The 20,699-nt window shown below is 37.0% G+C and overlaps 3 protein-coding genes and 1 long non-coding RNA gene across 5 annotated transcripts; 1 reads left to right on the forward strand and 3 right to left on the reverse strand.

Moving 5' to 3' along the window:
• Positions 1-586: 586 nt before the first annotated feature.
• On the forward strand, positions 587-7,795 carry LOC105130440 (cycloartenol synthase-like). The gene is made up of 18 exons (XM_011032949.1): positions 587-913; positions 1,001-1,183; positions 1,458-1,547; positions 1,807-2,001; positions 2,094-2,178; positions 3,226-3,392; positions 3,508-3,696; positions 3,879-3,992; positions 4,190-4,312; positions 4,393-4,515; positions 4,594-4,692; positions 5,212-5,268; positions 5,831-5,877; positions 5,976-6,119; positions 6,202-6,379; positions 6,576-6,656; positions 6,954-7,037; positions 7,442-7,795. The coding sequence occupies exons 1-18, from the start codon at positions 695-697 to the stop codon at positions 7,553-7,555; spliced, it is 2,292 nt and encodes a 763-aa protein (XP_011031251.1). The 5' UTR covers positions 587-694; the 3' UTR covers positions 7,556-7,795.
• On the reverse strand, positions 7,574-9,611 carry LOC105130439 (uncharacterized). The gene is made up of 3 exons (XR_843236.1): positions 9,208-9,611; positions 8,031-9,126; positions 7,574-7,923 (listed from the first exon to the last, which is right to left on the reverse strand). It is a non-coding gene; the product is annotated as an uncharacterized LOC105130439 (long non-coding RNA).
• Positions 9,612-10,960: 1,349 nt separating this feature from the next.
• On the reverse strand, positions 10,961-13,203 carry LOC105130438 (beta-amyrin 28-oxidase-like). Its single transcript, XM_011032947.1, has 3 exons — positions 11,885-13,203; positions 11,616-11,803; positions 10,961-11,481 (listed from the first exon to the last, which is right to left on the reverse strand). Exons 1-3 carry the CDS (start codon positions 12,834-12,836, stop codon positions 11,176-11,178), a joined length of 1,446 nt encoding a protein of 481 aa, XP_011031249.1. The 5' UTR covers positions 12,837-13,203; the 3' UTR covers positions 10,961-11,175.
• Positions 13,204-13,661: 458 nt separating this feature from the next.
• LOC105130437 (beta-amyrin synthase) lies at positions 13,662-19,206 on the reverse strand. Of its 2 annotated transcripts, none has more exons than XM_011032946.1 (17): positions 19,028-19,206; positions 18,660-18,895; positions 17,307-17,492; positions 17,104-17,193; positions 16,822-17,019; positions 16,634-16,718; positions 16,355-16,521; positions 16,063-16,254; positions 15,863-15,976; positions 15,652-15,771; positions 15,390-15,512; positions 15,183-15,281; positions 15,012-15,068; positions 14,740-14,930; positions 14,404-14,662; positions 14,166-14,249; positions 13,662-13,948 (listed from the first exon to the last, which is right to left on the reverse strand). In XM_011032946.1, the coding sequence occupies exons 2-17, from the start codon at positions 18,858-18,860 to the stop codon at positions 13,832-13,834; spliced, it is 2,283 nt and encodes a 760-aa protein (XP_011031248.1). In that variant the 5' UTR covers positions 18,861-18,895; positions 19,028-19,206; the 3' UTR covers positions 13,662-13,831. The 2 variants fall into 2 exon arrangements, with proteins under 2 accessions (XP_011031248.1, XP_011031247.1); XM_011032945.1 differs by having other exon boundaries at positions 19,011-19,206.
• Positions 19,207-20,699: the final 1,493 nt, after the last annotated feature.

Below are 20,699 nucleotides of genomic sequence, written 5' to 3' on the forward strand. Positions count from 1 at the left end.
AATGTTTTATTTTTAGCCTTATTCATTTTTCTTTTTACAATTTGAGTTATATCTCTTTTTTTTCTTTTTTTTTTCATCTATATTATTTTCAATTTATACCTTGAGTTTACACTGAAAAGGTCCAAAAACCTGAAATTTAATTAGATTTATCTTTCTTAACCTAGATTAATCGTTTTAGAAAATATCAAGGCACTAAAAAATCACTATTAAGTCTCTCTCATCTCATGAAATCCATGTACATAAAAAAATTTATTTTGATGTCGAAATTGATTTAAACAGTAACTTTTTTTCTTATCATCAAAATTCAATGATCTTTCTCTCTTTCATCTCTGTATCTAAAAGTTGAAAAATAATATAAATAAATTTTTATAGCAAAATTATTTATTTTAAAAAAATTTAAAGGAATCTAAATTATATAATTTATATTATTGGTTTTTAAGATTTAATCTTTGAACCAAAATAAATTATAAAAAATACACAGGAGATCCTTAATGTCTCGTCAATACATGAACAATGCTAGTTATACTTAATACCTAATTTATAGTTAGTTAATAGTTAATTATAATACCTTAATACAATTCATAGTTAATAGTCAAATCTCAGTTTACAATGAATCTACTACCTGCAGTCCTCCTCCTTTATCTCTCTCTCCCCCTCTAAACTAAAAAACAAAAAACATCTTAATTATTGTCAAATGTGGAAGCTTACGATAGGAGCAGACAGTGTTCATGACAATAGTCAATCATCATCATGGCTTAGAAGTGTTAACAATCATCTGGGTCGTCAAGTTTGGGAATTTTGTCCACAACTTGGCTCCCCAGATGAGCTTTTGCAATTACAAAATGCTTGCCTTTCATTTCAAGCTCAAAGGTTTGACAAAAAACACAGTGCTGACCTTCTTATGAGGTTTCAGGTTAGACCCGTTTGTGAATTCTATTCAAAGTTTGGATCTTTATGTCAAAGTTTGGAGCTTTTTGATTGTTTTGACTGTGAAATGTAGTTTGAAAAGGAGAACCCATGTGTGAATTTGCCTCAAATTAAAGTTAAAGACGATGAAGATGTGACTGATGAAGCAGTGACTACTACCTTGAGAAGGGCTGTTAATTTTTATAGGAAAATTCAGGCGCATGATGGTCATTGGCCTGGTGATTATGGAGGTCCTATGTTTCTACTTCCTGGTTTGGTAAAGTCTGAAACCTTAACTTGTTGTCTCACGTGTTAAGTTCACAGTTTCATTGTTCACTACCAATTGCTTGGCTTCACATGATTGAGAGAAAAGGTACTTGCTTTGCATGTTAATGATTGATACATACTGTTTGAATGAGAACCGGAGTGTTTGTGTTAATGGCAATGTTGCATTTTGATTTTTTTGCTATGGTTAGACAGAAGGATTGCATTCTTCGGAGTAATTGATTATATTAGCATGTAATTTTAGCCTTGCTATTGAATTGCTACAGATCATTACTTTATCTATTACGGGAGCTCTGAATGCTGTCTTGTCAAAAGAACATCAGCGAGAGATGTGCAGATATCTGTACAATCATCAGGTAAGTGTACTATCTGGCAACATCTGAACCTCTATTAGTTCATCTTTTGATATCAAAACAACTTTGCTGGACATCGAGGGGGTGGGGGGCTGTCGGAATGCCTTCTCTAATTAATCTTAGCGTTCTGCCCCAAAGTTCAGTTCTCAAGCTGTAGCTTGACCAAAACCATAAGCTAGCCGTTTAATTTTAGCTATAACATTAGGACCTTTATGAACAGATTATGGGAACTATTTTGTAAATGTGCCACATTTTGCTGCAGAATAGAGATGGGGGTTGGGGTCTTCATATTGAAGGCCCAAGCACCATGTTTGGTACTTGTCTAAACTATGTGACCTTGAGGTTACTTGGTGAAGGAGCTGAGGGTGGTGATGGGGAAATGGAAAAGGGACGTATGTGGATCTTGGACCATGGTGGTGCAACTGAGATTACTTCATGGGGGAAAATGTGGCTTTCGGTATGAACCTGGTCTTTTTCTTGTTGGTTTGTTCCAAAATCTATAGATTATGACAATATTGGTGCCATTTGGTTGATCTTTGATGATGATAGGTACTTGGAGTCTATGAATGGCCTGGGAATAATCCACTGCCTCCAGAAGTATGGCTATGTCCTTACCTTCTCCCAATGCATCCAGGTTCCTGAATAGTTATACATGCTTATTTCATTTCAGCCACGCAAAGGAGAGTGGAATATATTTTCTTTTATGCTGTTTAACCAACTAATTCAAGTTAAAAATATAAAAGGTGAAACTATTACATGATCCATCAAGGGTCCATTGCTTGGTGTAATGGTAAAATATCTTGGCCCTGCAATCACAAGTGTGCAGGCTAAAGTCTTGATAGCAACCGCATTTTACACAAAGATACTGAAGGATGAATTCTTTTTTTAATTCACTTCTCTTAGCCCTCATTTCAGCGAACCATTGAAGACTAATAGTCTTTTAAAATGTTCTATAGGAGCCCTCATCAAAATATGTTTTGCTCACTGCCAAAGACCTAAACTGGGATGGGACTTAGTGTGTGTTTGGCATTGTGGTGCAATGTGTTTTTGTGCTTTTTGCTTGAAAATGCATTGAAACGATTTTTATCAATTTTTTATTTATTTTTGACATCTATAAATCAAAACCATCAAAAAGCACTAAAAAACATTAATTTAATACTTTTTCATGTGAAATGCACTTTTGAAACGTACTGAAAAACAAAAAGCTACCGCATTCCCAAGCACCAAGTAAGTGGACAATAGTCTGATTAACTAAAAAACAAATAATAGAAAAGGAAACTAAAATTGCTTGTGTCTGACCAAACACACATGTTATGTTAGAGATGGTTACTAATTTCTCGTGCAGTTAGACTATTAGTTACCTTCTTTTTTCACACTTGGAGCATTACATGTTTCTTCTCATAGATTTCTAGCTGTTTTGCTTGGTTTTGCTTTTTGAATGAGCTAAACTTTTGATAATTTGGTTTTCTTTATTTAGCTATGTTATCTCTTGCTTTCGTTCTGTTAACAGAATGTTCTCTATCTCCGTGTACTTGCTGGGGGCTTCCCTGCAATTTACCTCATTGTTAATATAGTTCAAACGTTATACAACCTTTCATTTTAACTTTATTGTGATGTAGTTCTGTCAAATATCAATAGGCTTTTGCTTTTTGTGAGCAACCTTGAAGTTTTATATTCATAGGAAGGATGTGGTGCCACTGTCGTATGGTGTATTTACCAATGTCTTATCTATATGGGAAGAGGTTTGTTGGTCCTATAACACCCACAATTCAATCTTTGAGAAAGGAGATCTACATTGTTCCATATCATGAAGTAGATTGGAATACAGCTCGTAATACATGTGCAAAGGTTGGTTAGAGATCCTTTTTGTTTTCTTGCCAAACTTGTACTCTAAATACCTTACAGGAAATTTTTTTTGATGTTGATTCTGGACCTTTTATTTATTTATTTCAAAATTTGGCAGGAAGATCTATACTACCCTCATCCTTTGGTTCAGGATATTCTGTGGGCTTCTCTTCACTATGCATATGAGCCTATACTTACACGCTGGCCTCTTAATAGGTTGAGAGAGAAGGCTTTGCACAAAGTGATGCAGCATATCCACTATGAAGATGAAAATACACGGTACATATGCATAGGTCCGGTCAACAAGGTACAGATTGATGATTTTGATGATGCTCTTTTTTCTGTTAAATAAGAAGAAAATGCAGAGGAAACGTACAGCTTTAGCGCTCCAGTGCAGTATCTGTTAAGAATAAGATCCAATATAATTCTGCCAATGCGCTTGGGCCTTAGCTTGTTGTGTTCAGTTATATGACTGCTTGTATGTATCAGGTATTGAATATGCTTTGTTGTTGGGTAGAAGATCCACACTCAGAGGCATTTAAATTGCATCTGCCAAGAGTATTAGACTATTTGTGGATTGCTGAAGATGGAATGAAAATGCAGGTAAAAAAAAAAAAAGCATTACCCTCTCCTTAACTATTTATAGAGTCTCCTTCTACTTCAGATCCGTTTTCTTCTTTTCTCCTCCTATTTTTGCTTAGAAAAGATGGTTCATCCTTGATGGGTGTTACTGATGAGGGGACACTTGAGTTGGATACATATGTATTGTATTAGCTGGTGAAATTGTACTGAATTTGCAGGGATATAATGGAAGTCAGTTGTGGGATACTGCTTTTGCTGTTCAAGCAATTGTCTCTACCAACCTTGCTGAAGAATATAGTGCAACCTTGAGAAAAGCACACAAGTACCTTAAAGATTCACAGGTTCTCAATTGTAGATATAGCTCTACCATAATTCACCAATGCTAGCCCTCCTTGCTCAACCAGCTATACTTTGTTTGAAGGTCCTAGAAGATTGTCCTGGAGATTTAAATTTTTGGTATCGCCACATCTCTAAAGGAGCTTGGCCATTTTCAACTGCAGATCACGGGTGGCCCATCTCTGACTGCACTGCAGAAGGATTGAAGGTAAAAACGTGAATGAAACTGTAGAAGTTCATATTCTTGTCTCATATGTGTCTTGTTGATATTTATCTACCTGTACAGGCTGTTTTACTACTATCAAAACTTCCAACTGAAATGGTTGGGGATCCCTTAGGTGTGGAGAGGCTCCGTGATGCTGTAAATGTAATCCTTTCTTTACAGGTATTTAAGTCCTAGTTGCTGCATTGACACAGATGTTGGATCTAGCACAAGAGTGGGATTAAAGCATTATCACATAAGGATGCAAGATTACATTTATTATATGTAATATGTTAGTGCAATTCTATTGGTTAATGGTGCTGCATGCAAGGAGAAAAATAGGGAATGATGCAGGTTGATAAGGTACCAAAGGCATACCATAACATTTGATTTAGTGAAAGCATGACCTTAAATTATAGTAGAATAGTAGGGTTATCATAATAGATTGCTTCATAAATGCCTGGGTTAGAAGTGTTTGCTCATGACCAAGTATATGAACCATAAGCAAGCTCATGATACAAAGTTGGAGTTAATGAGAATCTCTGTTAGCTCCAAGTTTAGATTCCCCCACAGTGAAATCATTCAATATTTTTCAATCTGATCTTGCATCTGAAAGTTAGTTCAGAATAGGAATTCCCATATTATGCATTCAGGAGTACTCTACTGATAGGAAATGTGTGATAATTTTGGACACTGCTGCAGAATGCTGATGGTGGTTTTGCAACATATGAATTGACAAGATCGTACCAGTGGTTGGAGGTAACTTCCTTAAGTGATCAAGCCTTTCATTTGAATTCACTCTGACATTATGAATTCCTCCTGAGAAAATGCAAATATTCCCATGGAAAATTTTAATATTAAGGACTTAAGATTTGCAGAACTGGTGGTCAATGGCTGCTCTCCTTGCTGAAGGAGGTCTTTTAAGGAATTCTTAGTTCTGCGAGTGAGAAACTATATATTTGAGTGTTTTGTTGGTTGGGCTAACTTCATAGGAAGGTCAATGCTGCGAGAGAATCCAACCATCTTAAATAAGCCTTAATTGTTGAGTATTTTGTAGATTATGCATGATGATTTCTTTTCCTCGTTAAAACTGTCTCTTCACATATTCTTTCAACTATTCTTACAACTTATTTAGCATAAAGTTGAGTGTGAATTAATGCATATCCTGAGCCATTTGCTTTTTCTTAATCCTTGTTTATAACATTACCCTGACTACTAGCGTGGTTCCATTTAAATCTAAGCTTAATGACTCACGCATCAGTTTATATTGATGATGCTGTGTTTACTACTGGATTTATTTAATATTTTTGTTCTGTTTCAGTTAATCAATCCTGCAGAAACTTTTGGTGACATTGTCATTGATTACCCGTGAGGTTCCAGCACACTTCAATTTCATGTTTATGCATTAGAATTTCATTAATTTTGTGGATTTCTAATTTGTGATGTTGACTGAAATGTCCACATAGATATGTAGAATGCACATCAGCGGCAATCCAAGCACTAGCATCATTCAAGAAATTGTATCCTGGTCATAGGAGGGAAGAAATAGATAATTGCATTGCAGAAGCTGCAAACTTCATTGAAAAGATTCAAGCGACAGATGGTTCCTGGTTGGTTTGTGCCCATATTTTGTATACTTTCATTACATCAATTGCTTCATTCAATGGCAAGTTCTCTGGATGTTCTTAACAGGTATGGATCCTGGGGAGTCTGCTTCACCTATGCTGGGTGGTTTGGGATAAAGGGCTTGGTGGCAGCTGGCATGACATATAATAGCTCCAGCAGTATCCGTAAAGCTTGTAATTATATGCTGTCCAAAGAACTTGCTGGAGGTGGTTGGGGAGAGAGTTATCTATCATGTCAAAACAAGGTTGGACTAAAAATCCTATTTCATATTTTCTGTGATTTTCAAATTTAGGCATGCCTTGTATCACACCTTTTGTCAGAGTTTTTGCCTTCCCAATCTGCTAATTCTGCTTATAGTTTCCATGCTGCATATCCTATGTCAACTTTTCTAAAATCACTTGACAGTATGATTTTCTTATTCATTATCTCTTATTAAACAGGTGTATACGAATCTGAAAGATGACAGACCACATATAGTCAACACTGGATGGGCTATGTTAGCACTCATTGAAGCTGGGCAGGTACATTTGGGAATTTTTTTGTTTCTCGTAAACTTGTGGTTACCCAATTAGTTTTGTTTTTAAATTGCATTTTAGAGATAAAGTTGCTGAAGCCTCTCTACCTATAGCACCCTTGGTTTTTACCAAAAAGAACAACATTTCAATTAGCAAGATTAAAGTTGGTTTTTGAAGTGCATGATGAGAGGGAGGAACGTGATGAGTTCGAGATTTGTTATGGGTGCATGATGAGAGGAACGTGATGAGTTCGAGATTTGTTATGGTGCATGATAATTGTTTTTTTTTTCTAACATGTAATAGGCTGAGAGGGATCCAATACCATTGCACCGCGCTGCAAGGTTGTTAATAAACTCTCAAATGGAGAATGGAGATTTTCCTCAAGAGGTAAACATCCCTGTTTCTGTAAATTGGTTGTAGCTCGTGAATGCAACTACGCGTAATCAACTGAATTTTGTCTTCAGGAGAAATGAATGTATATATGTAGAACATAATACAAACTGATTGGGTAACATGAGGGTCTTTCATTGTCATCTGCTATAACAACTTGAATACTTTGGTGAAAATTTGGGAGAAAAGTTCAATTTGCTTGACCTAAAGTTCATAGATGTAACATTACCTGGGAAAAGAAAAAAGAAAAAAAAAAGAGAAGGTATAACAACATATCAGCTTTAAAAGTAAAAGGTTTGAATTGCCGCATTATTGGAACAATTTGATATGTTCATTTAATGATCAAACAGGAAGGAGCTACTAATTCTTGGCATGCCACTAACTTGTCTATTTGATCACAGGAGATCATGGGAGTCTTCAACAAGAATTGTATGATCAGCTATTCAGCATACCGGAACATTTTCCCTATATGGGCCCTTGGAGAATATCGTTGCCAGGTACTGCAGGCTCTTTGAGGTTTTTTTGGCATTACCATATTTGAACTAGTCCTGCTTATATTAAGAAGCAGCACCTGTAATCGTAACACTAGAAGAGAGCATGCACCATCTGTGACAGTTGAGGGTGCACCTTTCTGCAACAGCATTATGTTATAGAAGAGCATTATTATACAAAAACCTTTATTTCTATTATAAAAATCTGCTACTGGACTCGCATACTTAGTTTTGTTCGCAATGATGAGTTGGGTTGTTTGTTTTTGAGTTTAGATTTATTTGGAAGGCAATGGAACATAGCTCTGGTATTCTGCAAGAGCTCACAGTGGAAAGATTTTTCTATACACTGCAGAATGTAACATGGTATTTTTCACTAACACACCAGTGATGTCCTGTCATGAATAAGATCATAGGTTAAGACCATAAAAGTTTACCCGTAATAAGCTGATAGCATTCGTCCTCAATACTGTTCTTTTCAAATTTTGATTCAAGTAATAACATGGCTAAATTAGTTTCAGAAAGTTATCTGTTGGGGGAAATCACCATCTTCAAATTGTGAATTAATTACCAGCTTGGCAACTCTGTTAAGCGGTACAGGAAAAAGATTAATGTTTAGAAGTTTTGAGGCCAATGTCTTGGCAAGCTAGAACTTGTATAGACTCGGAGACAATATGCATAGCAGGCTTAGCAGCACAATTACTGGAACTCTTGCTAAGCAGCTGCGAAGCTTTGTAGGGCAAACCGTCTTTCCGTAAATGAATCCAACCCCGCCAATTTTCCAAACTTGCGGTGGAAACATTTGAGCATAATCTCAGGCACGACATCCACCCTTTTGAGCTCATGCGCTCGACAAATGCATGCTCAATGACAACGTCTGGCATAGACAACACAGTATTGTTTTTGTAATAATTTATCCAGGTAATAATCCCCGATTGACAATCGGAATCCAATGAAGCTTACATCAGAGGCTTTACTGTCACGAACAAGAAGCTGAAGAGTAGTTAACTAGCTAAACATTTCAATTTGGGAATGGAGGGTGCGCCAGGCCCTTGCAGTAGTGCAACGCATGGGCGACGCTTAAGGATCCCAGTAGCAAGCTACTGTAATGGACCCTTCCCTTTAAAAAATTAATTTAATATCGTGGGGATCTATGGCCCACGTATCAGATATTAAACTGATAAGAACAGATCCTACACTTGATCTTAGCCAAAAGGCCGAGAAAGGTATGCTTTAAACCGTTCATTCAATTTCTTTTTATAGGTGCAGCTCTCAACATTATACTCTGCTTCATCGATGTGGGATATCAGCACTCCTCTTTCTATTCTCTCACTGCTCCTTTCCAGACTTGAAGCTTTAATACGCGGGTAGGGTAGAAACTTGGATGCTTGAAAATTATGAGCAAGCATTTCCTCAACGAAGCATACCATCACTCCCAATAGTAAATTAATCGACTAAAAGGGTACCAAATAAACCTAAATTTTGTGCTTGGATTTCATCAAGTCTACATTTTGGAATGCTCCTCAGTAGCTTTTATCTTCCAATTTTTCATGATTTGGAATTGACTGGTTCATCCATTCAACAGCTTGAGGGATTTCCTGCAGAAAAAGTATAAAATTATTGATATATTTTGTGTGAAAATCTTACTAAGAAACTACAAAATTTCCAATAATCACTACCTCTGTTGATGCTTGGCAAGCTTCAGGTTCTGCTGACCACACCACATATTGGTGGTAGCTGGATTCCAAGGAAAGCCGTTCACTCCATTTTGATGCAGCTACGAGGACATGTTCGAAGCACGAAACAATGAGCTAAGCCCCACCCTCACCTCATTACCAAAACATGAAATGTTAGATTGAAAAGCAGTCACTCCTTTTATATTCAAGAGCTTGCAAATTCAGACACACAATGATTGGGCAGATCTTGAAGAAGAGTACATTTCGGTGTTGAGGATTTTGATGGTTACTAGAGTTTGAGGTTCATAGAAAACCCTCCTATTCCCTGGCAAACTCTCTCATTTCCTACCTACCGTTAGGACAGATAGGTTCAGAAAATTCTGAAAAGTGTTTGATAATTTTTTTATTGCTTGAATCATTGCTAGATACACCCTGGCTATTCATATAGCTGTAATTCCAGCTAATCCTAATCCTACTCTAAGCTAGTTGACACATATCAGGAACCTAAGTCTGGCTTGCCTAGTTGCTGACTTTAGGAGTGATTCTGCCACATAGAATGCCTCTTATTTATGTACTTGTTATCTCCTCTTCCTTATAGGGTCGTTCCACTTTCTTCCAGTCCACTTCCCGCTACAAAACTTCCCCTGATTGCCGACTTATAGGTGCTGGAAAACCCAATCCCGCCAGGACTCCTGTACCGACTCAGCTGGAAATTCTGCCGTGCCTGCTGCTGTTTCTGCTTCCCTGACTTTTCTGGAAATCTCTGCCTCTGCCTTTGCTTCTTCCAGCCTGGTTCTCATCAGATTCCAACACCACCCCACAGGGATAACCTGATCATTTTCTACGAAGTTGACGAAGCTTTTAATGAATTAACAGTGAAAGACAATTATGGGGCTAAATTATGGTATCTAAAATTAGAGACTGAATTATTATATTACTGAACCATTACGTCTTTCATGCAGACCGTTCCAGTTAAGATGTTAGTCGTTGAAAAATGCTACGGATGTGTGGTCCTATCTATGTTTCTACTTGCTGGTTTTGTAAAGTTTGAAACTTTTAACTTGTGTTCATTTCACAATTACATTACAGAACGAAAAGATTTGGTGATTCCACTGTATATCGATGCACATTACTCCTCTTTGGAACGGCTCTCGGCGACCTTATTTTCATTTTCTTCTGTTCAGCTGCTGTGTGTGGGCTTGGTAGGGACATGGTTTTATTCCTATGGGCTCAACTCCCTTCTCATCTGGGCCGGGGCTTATGTGTGCTTCAAGATTCTTTCGGCTTGGAATGGGCAGGAGCTGCTGAACGAAGGCGTCTCGTTCGTGTCGCAGGGATGGCTTCTGTCTGAGCTTGCATGGTTGGCGTGGCTTCTCAGCCCTTCTTTTTCTTTGTTAGCGTTTTCAGCTTGCTTTTGTGAGGGGGCTGATCGGATGTTCTTTTTGCTAAATTCCATCCCCCGTCGCTATTTTATATATATATATATATATATATATATATATATATATATATATATATATATATATATATATATATATATATATATATATAAAATTTGTCGTTGTTTTGAAAAGTCAAGTTTGTGCCATCAGATTGTTTAAATATAATGGTATGCATTCCAGCTTACGCGAGAAAGAAAAACAAATAACTTGCGTTGCTGAATCAGTTTACTTGATACTGGGGATTGGATTGACATGGCATTTTGCTAATCACATGACTCTGGATTTCATCTTAACACACACTTCACAAGAAGTTATAAAGAGGCAATAGTGTCCTGTCGGAACCTGGCCTTTTAGAGCAGAGACAGTAGTACGAATACAATATTGCATAGCCAATGTAAGAAAGAAGAAACAGGCTTAACGCTTCGAGTAATGTTTTAGATGCATGATTGCATGGATAGTAAGTCCTAATTTCTTCTTGTAATGTAAAATATTGTACAGGGCAAGAATGAATTGCTAATTTATTATAGTGTTAATATTTTTTCTGATGGTGAAAAAGGCGGATGGGGAGTTGTTTAGCAGGAATTAGAATGGGATCCACAATTATCTTCTCATCAGGAATCAGCTTCTCCCACCTGAACCTTCTTACCAAGTTATGCATGAACACGAGTATCTCCAACCGTGCATATTCTTTCCCAGGACACATCCTAGGCCCCCCTCCAAATGGCACAAAAGTATAAGGTGCTGGTCCTGTCCCTTCGAATCTTGCCGGCTGAAATTTTTCAGGATCCGGGAAGCATTCAGGATTCCTGTGTGTTGAACTGGCACTCCAATATAACTGCAAAATGAATCCCCCAAATGAAAAACAAAAGATTTTAGGCCATCTCTCAATAAATTGAAGTACTATAAATGCGTGTGTGTGTAGCATGAACTGCCCTACCTTCCAACCCTTAGGTATGTGGACTGCCCTACCTTCCAACCCTTAGGTATGTGGAAACCTGCGAAGTTGAAGTCATTTATGGCCTCCCTAAAAGCACCCTGAAGTGGAGGAGCTAGTCTCAGTACTTCACATGCAACATTCCACGAATACTTCATTTTCTGAATATCATTCCAGTTGAGCAGCTCCCTCGGCCTTTTCCACTTTGCAATCTCCATTTGTTCTGTTCAGTGAAAAATGAAAACCCATCATGTTTATGAAATGGAAAAGGACAGAAACGTAATTAACCAGAGGGGAAACTTACCCTTTAAAACCTCCTGGTAGATGTGAGGAAGCTCAGCAAGATACTTGACAATAAAAGTGATTACAGCACTAGCAGTATCATGACCACCAATCAACAAACCGAGAATTTTGTCAGCTATGTCTGTCTCCTTCATGTATTGCCCATCCTCATCAGTTGTTAACAGCATGTGAGACAGCATATCTTGTGTATGCAAAGCTCTATTCTCGGCTAGATCAACCTTCCTTTGCTTTATGATAGATACCAGCTCCTTTCTTATCCACTTTGAGGCCTTGATACCGCGATTGAAAGATGTTCCTGGCAAATCTATGGGAATAGAAATTATCCCAGATGCCAGATCATTGAAAGGATGGGCTAACTTGGCAGCATGTTTTGGATCATCAATGCTCAAGAATACTTTGCATGCTATCCCAAAGGTGTACGTCTTAGCTAGTGGAAGCACAGTTACTTCTTGTTTGCCTTCCCAACTATCCTCCAAGTGTCTTTGTGCAATAGTGTCCATCATTCCTACATATCTTTGCAAGGATTCAGGTTTGAAAAAGTTAGGTAGCAACTTCCTCATCTTCTTGGATTCCTCTTTTGAAGAGGTTTGTGTAGAGGAAGGGAAGATCTTGTTTACTGAATCTGGCCACCATGAGGCAACAAGCTTGTTTTCATTAGAGAACAAGAACTTGTTGCCTGCCGCCCCACAAACGACTGTAGTGGGCTGCCCTAGAATACAAGTCTTGAAAACTTGGGATGAGTACTTGGCTATTCTATCATAAATGAACTTTTCAGGGTAACCTTTCCTTCCTGCAGACAGGAATTCAAGGCTCTCTCCGATGATTGGGAAGCCCATCTTACCCGGTGGGAGATTAGGATGAGAAACATTGGATTTGTGGACGCAGATTAATAATAAAAGAGGAATAGAAATGAAGACAACGACAAGGATTAGGCTGCATGGAAAGGACTCCATGTTTGTAGAAGAATTTAGCGTTTTACAGAGCTTGTTTTTAGTCCATGAAGGTTGCTTTGGCTAAACAAACATTTATATAGAAGAACGAAAACTAAGACACCTCTCCGCCGGACAACGGGGCCAGTATCAGGACACTTCCCTCAAATTCCTCCTCTCCTACTCCCTCAAAATCAACTAAAATGAAGAAAATGAAAAGGATTAGGCTACACAGAAAGAGCTCCAATGTTTGTTGAAGAATTTAGTGTTTTATAGAGGTAGTTTTTAGTTCATGAAGGTTGCATTGGCCAAACAAACATTTATATAGAAGAAACGAAAACTAAGACAACTCTTTGCCAGATAACGGGGCCAATATCAGGACAGTTCCCTCAACTTCCTCCTCTCCCACCCTCTCAAAATCAGCTAAAATGGGGGTTAACCCCACGTATTATCAAACCATAAAGTTTTTTGCATGAGAAATGATTTGTTATATTTGAAAAGGAATTGGTCAAGCTTACTTTACTTCTTAGTTTGGTTATTGCAATTTGTCAACCGAGGCTCAAGTTTCATGTAGACTTTAAGATATTCTTCTATTAAAAAACAATTTGTTAATGACTTTCAAGATTTTACAAAGTGGTAGAATTTGTAGAAAGATCAGTGAGCTGGATATGAGATGGTGCTTGCTAGATTTGGTGAAAGTTTTGGAAGAGAGGAAAACATGCAATGACTGAGACAGCTGAATCCAGTAAAACAAGCCAACACAGATACATCTGTGCCCTTTTGATTCTATAAAGTGTGAACCTGAGACAGTTCAGGATACAATTTTCTGCTAGAGACATTCGATCTGTGTACAAAAATATATTATTATTATTATTACGCAAGAACCTTATTCTCTATACATATTAGGGAAATTCTAAAAGAACAAGCAATAAAACAAACTGATATAGCTATTGGATTGAAATTCATTATTTCGTTTGTGTTTGCAATGATGAGTTAGACACTCTGCTATTGGACTTCAATTATTTCGAAGGCAGAAGAACACGCCTCTGGTATTCTGCAAGAGCCCACAATGGATAGATATTTCTGTATGCTGCATAATGTAGCATGCAGTTTTTCATGAACACCCCAGTGATTTCCTGCCATCAATAAGAAGATCATGGGTTAAGGATCTTTTGATATAAAAGTTGAAGTGAAGATGCATCATCAGCAATTTTTTCATGTCCATCATAGTATATAGCACCCACCCACAAAGGGCTGATAGGAATCGCAGGCAGACTTTTTGGAGTCTGGCCCATCTTTAAAAAATTCAATTGAAGTGGTTTTCTGACTATAGGTTAATACTTTGAAAGTTACCTGTTGGGGGAAATCACCATCTTCCAACTGCGAATTGATTATGAGCTTCGCTGCTCGGTGAAGAGGTGCAGAGTCTCTATCCATCTATAACCATGGATAGGAAACAGATTTTATAATCAGAAATTCTGAGGCCGTTTCTTATTAAGGCTTTTGTGGAGGCAGGGCTGTGAAAAGGGTATAAATTACGGAAAATGAAACAACAACGTAGGCTAAAACTACTGATAAACAGCATGCTAACCTGCCCAGCATGAATCAGACCCATCATAGCCCATGCAGTATGTACCAAATTCGATCGATTTCCTTCAAGAGGTACATATTTCTTCTTAGGGCATGAAAGATAGCTCTCTCCCCAACCTCCATCGTTTTTTTGTATGCTGAGAAGAAAATTAACACCTTGGCGCATGGCTGCGCAGGTGCTGTAAGTCTTGCCTGCAGCTGCTAGGCCTCCGAGTGCGAACCATGAACCATAAGTAAAGCAAACTCCCCAGTTTCCATACCTGTGGTTAAATTACAGGTTCTGAAATACTTGGAGAACCAAAATAAACATAAGTTAAAATTAATTAGGAGGGCATACCATCCACCCTCTGGAGTTTGTATGCTTTCGAGGTATCGTACAGCATTTGTTACAAAATTATCGATCTCCTTCTTTCGGTGACCAGGGTACAAATTCTTGAACAATGATAATGCTTGGATTGCTGATGCAGTGCACTCAACATATTCATGCTCAACGACAATGTCAGCAAAAAACTCTGTGGGATTCAGTAGCTGAAACACCATTTGTTCACGATTAAAATAAAGTGAAAATGAAAGAACAGATAAAAATACCGAAAATGTTCAAGGACTTACTTCCAACCACTTCTGAGCTCCAGCTGGCTCCCACGCCGCTAAACCTCCATTTTCACTCTGGATGTTCAGCAACAAAGTTTATCTTGTGACCTTGGAAAATTCTTTATTGAAGGAAACAAATTGCTAGATATAGTGTTTATAGATAGTTAAGCGTCCTAGTTTAATTCTTACTTGTAGAGAAAGAAGAACATTGACAGAATCGAAAAGCCGCTCAGGCTCCAGTTGCTCGCCAACAATTTCTGGCGGCATCATTGAGAGAAGTAGGCAGCACTGCATAGTAGATGCAAGTTAGTTTATTCTGGTGAGAGGCATATTGCAATTCGAACAAAATGGCAAAGAAGATAAGGGACTTTTAAGTGCTTGAACACAGTTTATAACCTTCAATCCTTCCGCAGTGCAATCAGAAACTTGCCATCCATGATCTTGGTCAGAGAAAGTCCAGGATCCCTTAGAAATATGCCGGTACATGCTCTTGAAGTCACCGGAAGGATTGTCCTTGACCTTTAAATTAATTTCGAGTTTTGGTGAGATAAAACTATAACCGGAATGAAAATTAAAGAGAAAATGAACATTATTTGATGGTTAAGGGAAAAGGCAAAATGTTTTCTAAGAGGGATAAATAACAGTAAAATTAACAAACCTGAGATTTCTTTATGAAGTCATGTCCTCTCTTGAGTACGTCTCTGATTTCATCCGTAAAATTACTAGCAAGCAAGGCCTGAATGGCAAAACCAGTATCCCATTGCTGACTTCCAAAACTCTGCACACATATTCCATATTTTATTAAGCACATGATACCCTCTTTGAGGTCTCTACTCTACATAATAGTTAAAGAATGCAAGCCTTCTAACCTGCATTTTCATTCCATCTTCAGCCACCCATAAATAATCAGGGATCCTAGCGAGATGTTTCTTGAAGTAATCGCCATCGGGATCTTCAACCCAGCAAGCAAGCATGCATAACACCTGAAAACCAAGTTCATAAAAGTATTAGAAATTATCAGATAAGAGGTAGAAGATATAGGGCCCCTTTCTATTCAGCAGTAAGTCACCTTTTCCACACATCCGATTGTAATGTAACGACTGTTTTCATCTTCATAGTGAATGTGCTTCATCGTTACTTCAAGAGCCTTCTTTCTTACTAACTTGTGGAAGGGCCAACGAGTAAGAAAAGGTTCGGTGAATACATAGAGACTATCCCATACCAGATCTTGAATCAAAGGATGGGGATAGTAGAGATCCTCCTGCACCAACAGTATTCAGTATCAGTTACTGCCAATATATAGCAACATCACAATAAATTTGCAGAATGGTGCTAACTATTCGAGTTTAAGGTGAACTCACCGCAGCACACAGATGACGCGTTTTCCTCCAATTGACTTGATCATAAGGTTCAGCAAAGAGTTCTTCTCTCAACTGTAGAACGAGAGGTGTAACAGGACCAACGAACCTTTTCCCATATAGATACGACATTGGCATGTAAACCATCCGACAATAGCACCACATTTTCGCTGCATATTGAAGCCAAAAAGAGTGTTAACACAAAGGCAACAGAGGGAAAATGAACAGATGTTGTTAGGCAGAAAATGCAATCCTGTCGAAGACACACGGAAATTTTAGAACCTGGATGCATAGGAAGAAAAGAGGGAAGGAGCCAAAATTCTGGGGGCATCGGATTACTTCCAGACCAATCAAATACACCGAGTATCTGCGACAGAAAGAACAATTTACATTGATTTCAGTTCTAGCAAGCATAATTATATCGGTTCTGCAATATATAGATAATTAAGGAATACAGGATGGATCATTACCGAGAGCCAAGTCTTTCCCCAAGAGGGTATGTGTGTTGCAGTACCATGATCATGAATCCATTTCCGGGCTCTGGCACAAGCATTGTCTTGACCACCACTGGGTCCTTCCCCGAGAATTCGCATACAAATGTAGCTGAGAACTGTGCTGAACATGGTACTGTGACCCTCAATGTGTAGTCCCCAACCACCATCTTCATTCTGCAATATTCCCACGGATATAATTAGCATATTACCTACCAGAAAATTAGAACCATGAAGAACAGAAAATTAGCATAAATGTACCTGATGATAATAGATGTAACGGAGGATTTCCCTACGATGCTCAACAGAGAATACAGAATCTAGATGTCCTGTAATGTACAGGCACATTACCTGCGTTTTCAAGCGAACCAAAAAAAATAAAAAATAGCATAAATTTTGACTGATAATTACAAGTAGTCATCTAAATTTTTGGGAAGGCAACAAATGCTATATAAGATGCTCACCAAGGGAGGAAGGAAGAACAAGGGGCCAGCATTTTCAGCAGGCCAGTGGCCATCACTAGCCTGTAGAGCTGAAAAGAAGTGGACAGCCCTCTTCAATGCATTTGTTGCCTTTTCATATGTGATCTCCTCGCCATCTTCAATTATCACTTGAGGTATTTTTTGCTTAAAGTTTTTCTCCTTGAGAAACTGCAATATTCATACATCGTTTTGGTCAAAGAATAATTAAGGATCATAATATAATATTAGAGCTAGAGACAACAAATCATATAAATTCTTCCACCAAATAGAAAACAAATTATATATTCCATTGATAATGATAGTTACAAATATTTTTCAACTCATCAGGCCCATAATAATTTCAAAAAAAAAAGAAAAAAGAATGCGATGCCTATAATGGCATGGATTTGTTTTGTTTTTTTTTTGTTTTTTTTAAACATACACACACCATTGAACAAGAGATCAAAGAACTTCATCCATCCATTCAATCAATGGGATTCATTAATTAAATCAAGTATGAATGCGTTTAACCTTTCCCATTATCGATTGCTCAGCTAACATATTGTACTATGGAAGGTGGAGATTTGCAAAGAAAAATTAAAGGGAAAGCCACAATGGCAGCTGCATAAATCCATCTTCATAAAGCTCGAAAAGAAAGTTCTCTTGGATCTACGTGTGGGGCATGCATCAACATTATTAATACAGACCTTGAACTTTTAAAAAAAGAGAGAGACTGTCTCATGATCTCTTTGTTGATCTGTCCATCTAATTTAACTTAATTTATAGCGGACATATTATTACAATATATGAACCTTCCGTCCTTAAATTGGTGAAAATTAAGTATAAAACATTAATGTTCTACACACACACACACACACACTAATTCTCCGGAGCGTTTAGTTTAATCAAGTTTGTTGAATGATGGTGATGGAAACGCAACAAACAGCTTCATCACTAAAGGACAAAAGCAAGAACAAAAAAGATCGAGGTGCTTCTCCCTCCTATTAACAAAGGAATACAGAATAGCTTTAGATATTTACTAAAAAATACAAAAGAAGAAGAAGAGTACGTAGTACAGCTAAGATTTATATCATTTATTCTATTAAGAGATCTTGGAAAATTCAAACCTCTCGTTAATTTGTAAGAAAAATAAAACTAAACAGCATAAAGATTGTTCTTATAACTATAATAGTAATGGATTACAGAGAGTAATGAAGACTGTACCATAGGACCCCGGCCAGTAAGAAGTACGTAATTACAGTGGTTTAATCAACTAATTATATAGAATTAGCAATTATTTCTGGTTGATCATACCATATATATGTATATATAAGTGGGTAGTAAGTTAACCAATACCTGCATACGCCAGAGGAGGTCGCCGCTGGGCTTGACATGATAACGGTTGTTGTAGAAACTGAGACGAGCTTCTTCAACCTCAGCTCTCTCCTCAGGACTTCCACCGTGAGGATCATACTCCCATGTCTGCCTCCCTACAAAATTATTTGTGCTATACAACTCATTGCTGCTCACACCCTCCGCAATCTTTAGCCTCCACATAATATATCTATGTGTTGGTCGTGCGTATTGGTATTCTATATAGCACGCAAGAAACAAATTATTAATAAGAAACCCTGACAGATCGATTAAAGAGCTAGCTAGCTAGCTAGCATGGAACATATAAAATAGGAGAGGGAGAGGGAGGTATACAGATTAATTATATATGTAGTGCTGGGTCTTGTGGGGAGGAGGGCAAGAATTAACACGAGCAAAATGGGAGGCTGCAAATGAAGTAGAGAGAAAGATACAATTGAGTGATCTTTGGTTCGGCAGGGCATAACACGCGGTTGCTACTGCTGATGACAATTGACAAGAACAAGTATTTCTGCAGACACAGTTTTGAAGATTGTTTTGTGGCTATATTTATTTATTTTAACTAATGTCCTTGAGAGTGTACTTATACTAAAACATTATTAAACTTATTTCTATGTATAAATATTAAAAAATAAAAAATAAATTTATTTAATATATTTTTAAGTAAAATATTATTTTAAAAAGCACTCAACAATATAATACCAAAAAAAAATTAGCATCCCGCATTAAATTTGATTCAATTCAATGTTAAAGTTGGTTAGGTAATATTAGATATGCTGGAGAGAATTGATTGGAATGTACCATATATGTCTTGATAAATAAGTTTTTTATCTTTTTTTTATTTATTTATTTACGTGTGGTGTCCGGGCCAGCTTACACGCACCACGACTAATCCCCACGGCCCACTAAACATCCTGCAAGCCCAGTGAGCAGGTAAGGCACCGCGGGGGTGACAGGCGTGCATAGTAAGGTTCGAACCCAGGTGCGGAGGAAGAGGACAAACCCCTCCCACCGCTAGGATATTTGTATTCTAAGGTTAACTAAAGTTCCATCCGAGTCAACCCCCAAAATAAATTTTAAAATTATAATAACAATTATTTATATTCTTATATTGATTGAAGTTAATAATCAATCTGATCTATATTCATGCTTGATCTAAGATCAACCGCTAAATTTAATTCTATAATTATCATAACAATTCGGTTGACTATCTTGACCCATGACTTGAGTTTATTCCCGAGTTAGATTTTAAGATTATGATAATAAATATTTGTATCCTAAGGTTAACTAAAGTTCCATCCGAGTCAACCCCCAAAATAAATTTTAAAGTTATAATAACAATTATTTATATTCTTATATTGATTGAAGTTAATAATCAATCTGATCTATATTCATGCTTGATCTAAGATCAACCTCTAAATTTAATTTTATAATTATAATAATTATTATTTTTATTTTTATATCAAACAAAATCAACTAGATTAATCATTGTATAAAGCATTGGATAAGCTTGTAGTATCTTTTCTAGTAAGACAAAAGCTTCTTTACTTAGAGAACATTGTTTTTAAAACATTTTAGTTTTTTTATAAAAATTAATTTTTTAGATTTTTTTGATACGCTGATTTTAAAAATAATTTTTAAAAAATAAAAAAAATTATTTTAATATATTTTAACATAAATATTTTAAAAAAAAATAACCCCAACTACATTTTCAAACTTTTAAAAAAATAACCCCAACTACATTTTCAAACCCATACTAAAACAACTTTTAAAATAACAAAAATTAATCTTTGAATTATTCAAGAAATACACCAAACAACCTTTAAAAAATAAAAATAAAATTGTATCATGTCCATCCGGCATACCAAACAGTACCATTGACAGCAACAATTAAAGCTTCCACAGTTTTCAGGTAACCGATAAACATAGCAAAAGTGTTTTTTTTTCCTTTAATAATCACAAATTATTAGGATGATATTTGTTAGGATGCTGAAAAGTTAGGTGCCACGCACTAAAGAAATTTAC

The sequence above is a fragment of the Populus euphratica genome, unplaced genomic scaffold, assembly GCF_000495115.2.
Source record: "Populus euphratica unplaced genomic scaffold, PopEup_1.0 scaffold21.1, whole genome shotgun sequence".
NCBI classification, from domain to species: domain Eukaryota; kingdom Viridiplantae; phylum Streptophyta; class Magnoliopsida; order Malpighiales; family Salicaceae; genus Populus; species Populus euphratica.